We start from the raw sequence: 7,727 nt of genomic DNA on the forward strand, positions 1-7,727 counted from the left end.
AAGGAAGGAAGGAAGGAAGGAAGGAAGGAAGGAAGGAAGGAAGGAAGGAAGGAAAGAAATAGCCCCAAAAGAGCATTGCATAGATATATACAAGATTATTAGATATATATAAGATAGAGAGACAGAAACGGTGACACACACAGAGAGAGACAGAGACAGAGAGAGAGAAGAGATGTAAATTTTGGAATGAAAGATGCCAGCACCTAGGGGGAGAGGGAAAGGAGCCCTGCAGAAAGAAACATTTGAAATTAGTCTTGAAGAAAGACAGGGAAACTAAAAGGCAGAGGTGAGGAAAAAGATCATTCCAAGCATGAAGGCTAATCAGTACAAAGGCAGAGAACTAGAGTGTCCTGTGCAAAGAATGAAGCAGCTAAATGTCTCAGTGGATAGAGCATTTCACCGGGAGTCAGGAAAACCAAATCTGACCTGACACTTACCAGCTGTGTGACTCTAGGCAAGTCAATTAACCACTATATGCCTCAGTTTCTTCAGCTGTAAAATGGGGGTCATAACAGCCCCTACTCTACAGGGTTGTTGTGAGAACCAAAAGAGATATTTGTAAAAAAAGTACCTGGCACATTGTAGGTCCCTGCCTCTTCTCATTACCTTAGGACTATTGTGGTTTAAAAGATGATCAATGTGGGGATTCACATTGTCCAAAATAAACATACTGATAAATAGTTTCTATGGGTCGTCTATCCAAATTTTATGTCATTTTCTCTGCAAAGAGCTTTTTTTCATACACTCAGGTTTTAATGAATAGCTAGTTAGACTTAACTCTTTTCATTCATGGTAGATTTCACTGAGATCTCATAATTTTCTGGAACTTGATGCAATTACATAAAGACATCTTCAAACAGTAGCATCTGGAGAACTAATCATCAATGCTTAATCCTTCTTCCTTTTAGATTCAGTAGTAGACATCCTGCATGATAGTGGCAAGATGGGAAATGATTGAGTGCATAAGTATAATAGATATATATTTAAAGATTGAACATTATTGAACTATTTGGTGTTGTTAATAACAGCTAGCATTTACACGGCATTTTAAAGATGACAAAAAATTTACAAATATTACTTAATTATTCCTCACAACAACCCTTTTAGGGGATTTTATCATCCTTATTTTTGCAGATGAGGGAAAAAGCAGAAATAAGTTAAATGATTTATCTAAACACAGCTAAAAAGTGTCTGAGGCAAAATCTGAACTCAGGTCTCCCTGACTCCAACACTGGTACCACATGTCACTATCTACTGTTTATTCATATACATTTCACCTTAGCTCACAGACTTAGTCATTTCCAATATTGTGTTTATGATTACTGGGTGGTTTTTTTTCAATGAAATGTTAAAAGATTTAGAGGACAATCTGTAGCACACTGAGTAGATCCTCTGATCAGCACCTATGGGAGGAGCATGGAGAAGAATCACACAGAAGGAGAAAGTATAGATGGGTCGTGATTTGCAGAGAATGAAGCTAATGCATATAGATGAGATCATAGATCCATTAAAATCTTTAATGTATGGAAGTATTGAAGCACAGAGGGGTAGAGAGATGTTCTCCCACTCCCACACAAGGAGGGTAATTTGGAGAGTAGAACAAATGCTTACAGGGAATGAATGCATAAGTAGGCAGCTTCTATTACCTCTAATTCCATTTGCAGCATAAGACTGTGCCCTCCAAACAAATGCCCTGTCTCTCGGGGATCGAACTTTTATAAACTTAAGACAAAGAGCTGGTGCCACACTAATAAGAGATTGCCTCATCATGGGCCAGTAAGGTAGTATAGGTCACTAAAAATGAGGTTATTAAGGGAAAGGACCTACTTGTTCAAAAATATAGCTGCTCTTTTTGTGATGGCAAAGAATTGGAAACTAAACAAATGTCCATCAATTGAGGAGTAACTGAACAAGTCATGGTATATGATTGTAATGGAATACTATTGTGCTGTAAGAAATGATGAACAGGATGATTTCAGGAAGAGCTGGAAAGTCTGAGCTGATACAGAGTGAAATAAGCAGAACCAGGAAAACATTGTACACAGTAACAGCAATATTGTGGGATGATGAACTGTGATAGACTTGGCTACTCTCAGCAGTACAAAGGTCCAGGACAATTCTGAGGGACTTAGGACAAAGGATGCTATCCACCTCTGGAGAAAGCATTGTTGAAGTGGGAATGCAGATCAAAGCATATGATTTTTCACTTGTTTATTTGAGGTTTTGTTTTGGGGTTTGGGTTTTATATGATTATTCACTTACAAAAATGGACAACATGGAATTAACGTTTTTCATTATAATACATGTATAGCCCAGACTGAATTGCTTGCCAGCTCTGGTAGGGGGGAGGGTTGGGAGAGAGGGAGAAAATTTGGATCATATAACTTCTTAAAACTTATGTGGAAATTTGTTATTACATGTAACTGGTAAAAATAAATAATTTTAAAAAAATAAAATAAGGTTATTCTCTAAACTGCATAATAAAGGAATGAAGAAAAAGGAGTAGGGATCCAGAAAAACCTATTCCTGCAATACTTGGAGTGGGGGAAGGGGAAAGAGTGATGAGGTGGGGAAGGGAGAGTAAGAACATGAATCATGTAACCATGGAAAATATTTATCTAAAAAATAAATTCTTTTAAAAAAATAGTGAAGGGTAAGGGATGAAGGGCCAGGATGCCCTGTCTCCATGTCAGTTAGACCTTTAGCAGAGGCTGGGGTCAAATTCACCAGCTCACAAATACATATGTTATGTAGCTTGCTTTTGTTCCCACTGAAATTCATTCTGTCTGACACCATATACCAAAATAAATTCAAAGTGGATAAATGACTTAATTATAACAAGTGAAATCATAGATAAACTAGGTGAATATAAAATAGTAAAACTTTCAGATCTGTGGGAAAGGAAGGAATTTAAGACCAAGTAAGAGCTAGAGAACATTGCAAAATGTAAAACTAATGACTTTGATTATATCAAATTAAAAAGGTTTTGTACAAACAAAACCAATGCAACCAAAATTAGAAGGAAAGCAGCAAACTGGGAGAACATTTTTATAGCAAAACTCTCTGACAAAGGTTTAATTTCCCAAGTATATGAGGAACTAAGTCAGATTTACAAAAAATCAAGCCATTCCCCCATTGACAAATGGTCAATGGACATGAATAGGCAGTTTTCACATGATGAAATCAAAACTATAAATAAGCACATGAAAAAGTGTTCAAAATTGCTCCTGATTAGAGAAATGCAAATTAAAACAACTCTGAGATACCACCTCACACCTAGCAGATTGGCAGCAATGCAATGACCTAGGACAATCCAGAGAAACTTATAAGAAAGAACACTATCCACATCCAGAGAAAGAACTGTGGGAGCAGAAAAGCAGAAGAAAAACATATGATCAATCACATAGTTTGATAGGGATATGATTAGGGTTTTGGCATTAAAAGATCACTCTACTGCAAATATGAATAATATGGAAAGAGGTTTTTAACAATGATACATGTATAACCCAATGTAACTGTTTGTCAGCTTCAGGAGGGGGCACGAAAGAGCAGTGGGGGAGGAGGGAATCATGAATCATGTAACCATAGAAAAATATTCTAAATTAAAATGTTAATTAATGTTAATTAATTAGTTAATTGAAATGAAATTCATTCTGCCTGTTTTGAGCCATTTCTAAAGTCCATGGAGTTTTAATATTATCAATGAGGATATTTCTTTTCATATGCAGGTCATGACTCCTATGTGTCTTGATAAATGACCCCATGAAATGTTCTGAACAAAAATCTCATTAACTTTTGGCTACCATGAGGGTCCAAGTTCACACCCTTCTCTGGGAATTGGGAAAGACATCCTCCATGATGCTCCTACACCATCACCAGGACCCAGAACAGTAATGATGAACCTTTTAGAGATGGAGTGCCAGATCCCACCCCCCACCCCACCCCCAGACCAAGTGCCATGCCCACCCCCCAGAGATCACATGCTGTGCCCCTTACCATCCCCAGTGCTGGGCACACCCTACCCTCCCTTTACCCCACACAAGGGAGAGAGGAAGCACTCCCATTGTCATCAGGCATGGTGGAGAGGGGGAGGGAAGCAGCTCCGTCCAAGTCCCTTTGCCTTTCTAGTAATGAACTCTGGGGAGGGGGACAGCCACATACCCATAGAGAAGGCTCCGCATGCCATCTTTGGCACCCATGCCATAGGTTCTCCATCACTGGCCTAGACCTACCCCTCTTCCAGGAATTTCCCAGAACTACCCCTCTCCCTTTGTATTTCTCCTAGAAAGGTCTGGTACAACTGTGACCCTCCTGAGGCCCACCTTCTATCACAAGGTCTTTGTCTCCATCTCTTACCACAAATTTTTTTGCATCCCTTAGTACTCCTTCAACTTGACCCTAGATATCAAAGTTCCTTGTTATAGATTTGAATTCAGATTTTCTAATTCTCAGCAATGCTCATTCTTTAAACATTCTTTTCTCACACGAATATCATCGAATATTATTGTGCTATAAGAGGATAAATATGACAGATTCAAAGAAACAGAGAAAGACTTGCAAAAAAAAAGCAGAGTGAAGTGAGCAGAGCCAGGAAAACAATATGCACAATGACTCCAAGGATGTAAATGAAAAGAGTAACCACAAAACCACCCCTAATGAATATTATAAAATTAAAGAGAACAAATGTGACCTCCCAAAAAAAGATGCCAATCAAAATTATTATTTTTAAAAATTACAATATCTTTTCTATACTCAAAACCTTTCCATCCTGGTAGAACTAGTCTAAAATTGCACTGTCCCTGCCTTTGAACACTTAGGGTCACCACCACATCATTACAGGGCATTGAAATAGAATTTTTGTAAAAGAATGCTGAGAAACCTTTCATTCTGAGTAAGAGAAAATTATTGGAAAGTTCAGCAAGAATGTGTGAAGAAGAGAGAAAGGAGGTTATTAATTTTCATTTTAATTTATTTTAAAAATTAATTACCTTTTCTGTGTAAGTAACATTCCTTTAGGATATCAGAGCATAAGGTAAGTGTTCCATTGTCTGTATATAAAATACAATAAGATAGACGAGCCCAGAGGAGATAAAGTCAAGTCTTTCTCTACTAAATGTCCTACTCTGGGGAAAAAGAGAAAATGGGGCCAAAAACCTAGGTCATTGATTTACTTACTAGATAAGTTTTTTGAAACATTTTTTCTGCTCCAAGCTTCAGGAGTTAATCCTCAAAAGTTTGCTCTTCTTGTTGATGTTAGCTATTGCTGGTTCTCCACATCAAACAATTAATGAGAGTTAATTGTGTTGTCTTTTTGCTTTTACAGTCTCTCAAAGCTCATGTTTAATCCTCTTCTCACTCTTAGATCCTTTCCCTTCATTGTATTTCTCCTCTTATAGATTCCTTACTACCCTCCTCTATCTTAGTCATCAATTCCCTTTTTCCTGGCATTGGCTCCTACTCCAGAGGACCCTAACATATACAACATGAATCATGAGATGTCTTACTCCATACAATATTGACAACAATTATGGCCCTGAAGAGACAACTCAATATTTACTTTCCCAAAAATTCAAATAATTTGAATTATTATCTTCCTTATTTTGAATGAAAAGAGCCTAATAGTTAAATTCTGTTCTGTCCCTATATTTTAAAAAAGTTCATCAACTTAGAGCTGGAAGTGACTTTTTAGGTAATTTAATCCCATTGTGACATTTTATAGATAGAAAAACTGAGGCCAGGAGATATTAAGTAACTTGTCAAAGGTCATAAAGGCAATATTTTATAGACTTGAGATTCAAACCCAAGTCCTCTGATTTCAAATCCAGTTCTCCTCCTCTTCCTCTTTTTTCTCCTCCTCCTCCTTGAAATGTAAAAGTAGGACTAAAACCTTACTCTGAGAATTTCTAATCACTATACCACACTGCCTCTCTTTTTTACACCATACTACTCAATATAAAGATCCATTTTTCTTTATTCTTTTAACTAATTGTTCTTTAAAATATAACTTTTCATCATCTCCTTTTGTACTTTGAACCAAAACACGCTCCATGTTTTTTGAGAGTTGGCATAACAAATTAATTCTTAAACCTCAAACGTGAGTACTTCTCAGTGGGGACACAAATATAAAATATCTGATCTGCAGTTAGAAGTTTAAAAATATCTAATTCCACCTCCCTCATTTTACAAATAAGAAAAAGGAAACAGAGAGAGCAAACAATTTACCTAAGCCCCTGGACTAACAAGTAAAAGCATTTGGTCTAGTAGCTTGGTTTCTTAACCCTTACAGATATGGAGTGCAATGGATAAAGCATAGGGCCTCGAACCAGGAAGATCTGAGTTCAAATCTGTCCTCAGACACTAGCTGTATGACCCTGGGCAAGACACCTAAAACTACACCACAGTTTACTCTACTGCAAAATAGGGACAATAAGAGCATCTACCTTAAGGGGCTGTTGTATATATCAAATGAGTAAAGTCCTAGCACATGGTAAGTGTTCAATAAATGCTTTAGTCCTTATCTCCAAATTCCTTCCAATGGGGATTTGTAATGTTGTCTGCTTATTACAACAAAATATGATGCATTAGGGCAGCTGGGTAGCTCAGTGGATTGAGAGTCAGGCCTAGAGATGGTTGGTCCTAGGTTCAAATCTGACCTCAGACACTTCCCAGCTGTGTGATCCTGGGCAAGTCACTTGACCCCCATTGCCCACCCTTACCACTCTTCCACCTAGGAGCTAATACAGAGAAGTTAAGGATTTAAAAAAATATATGATGTATTTCCTATCTAGGATTTCATAAGAATTTTTGGTCAGGTAAAGAATTCTTAAGTATCTTGAGAGTCAATTAAGGGAAATATAAACGTAGAAACAAAAGCATGGCTTTTTCTATTCAAACAGGTAAATTAAAAGTTATCTATTTGCTTATCACATAATAATCAGAGTTAGAGCTATGAGGCCTTAGAAAACAACCAGTTTAATCCCCTTATTTTATAGATAGAGAAACTGAGGACATAGAGACCAAGGGACTTGCTAACAAATCATGTTGCCAAACACTAGTTGCTGGGAATATAAAAAAGAAAAATTATGACATCGTTTGCCTCCAGGAGTTTGCACTACTTATTCCGATTGGGGGAAATAAACCAAATCACTGGTGTTAAATTAAATTAAACCATAACGGGATCTAAGTGGCACCTCTTAAAGCGAAGGCTCTCGACCTGTAGGAATAGCACTATTAAAAACCAAAGACGCAGCTGCTACCAGCTCTGTGCCACAGATCAGGGTTGTACTCGGAAATGATTAATTGGCAGAGGAGCTGGACAGCTCCATTTCTCCTTCCTCCAGTGACCCGTTTAGCCTCTGGAAACAGCCTGAAGTATTGGAGCGCCCTCTCTGTCTTCTCCAACACCTCCCCCTCGCCTCTCATCCCCAATCCCAGCCTAGCCCCAAGCAGGCCCAGGACTCCTCACTTTCGCACTCACCCTTCTTGGAAGGGGAGCCCGCTGCTGCTGCTTCTGCTGCACACTGACCACAGCCAATTGCCCGGAGTCAAAGTGGGCTCTAGTGTTCGCAGCTGAAATCTCAACTGCTTCAGGCCACTCAAAAGCATGGTTTGGCTACAGGAGTACAGGCTGCTTTCAGGTTATGAGTGGCCCCCTAACAATTCCTGGGTGCTGCCTCGAAGCAACGATCCTGGAGGTTTCTGAGCAATCGGGCGCCCCAATTTCAGTA

At 38.4% G+C, this 7,727-nt stretch overlaps 1 protein-coding gene across 1 annotated transcript in view; it reads right to left on the reverse strand.

Annotated features, from left to right (window-relative positions):
• The window catches only part of DMGDH (dimethylglycine dehydrogenase), a 110,958-nt gene extending 103,240 nt beyond the window's left edge, over positions 1-7,718 (reverse strand). Inside the window, exon 1 of the mRNA XM_044680929.1 lies at positions 7,478-7,718. Within this exon, the coding sequence (XP_044536864.1) occupies positions 7,478-7,605 (128 nt within the window). The 5' untranslated portion in view covers positions 7,606-7,718. The remainder of the gene's footprint in view (positions 1-7,477) is intronic.
• Between the last annotated feature and the right edge of the window lie 9 nt (positions 7,719-7,727).

This window comes from Gracilinanus agilis, chromosome 1 (genome assembly GCF_016433145.1).
Source record: "Gracilinanus agilis isolate LMUSP501 chromosome 1, AgileGrace, whole genome shotgun sequence".
Classification (NCBI taxonomy): Eukaryota; Metazoa; Chordata; class Mammalia; order Didelphimorphia; family Didelphidae; genus Gracilinanus; species Gracilinanus agilis.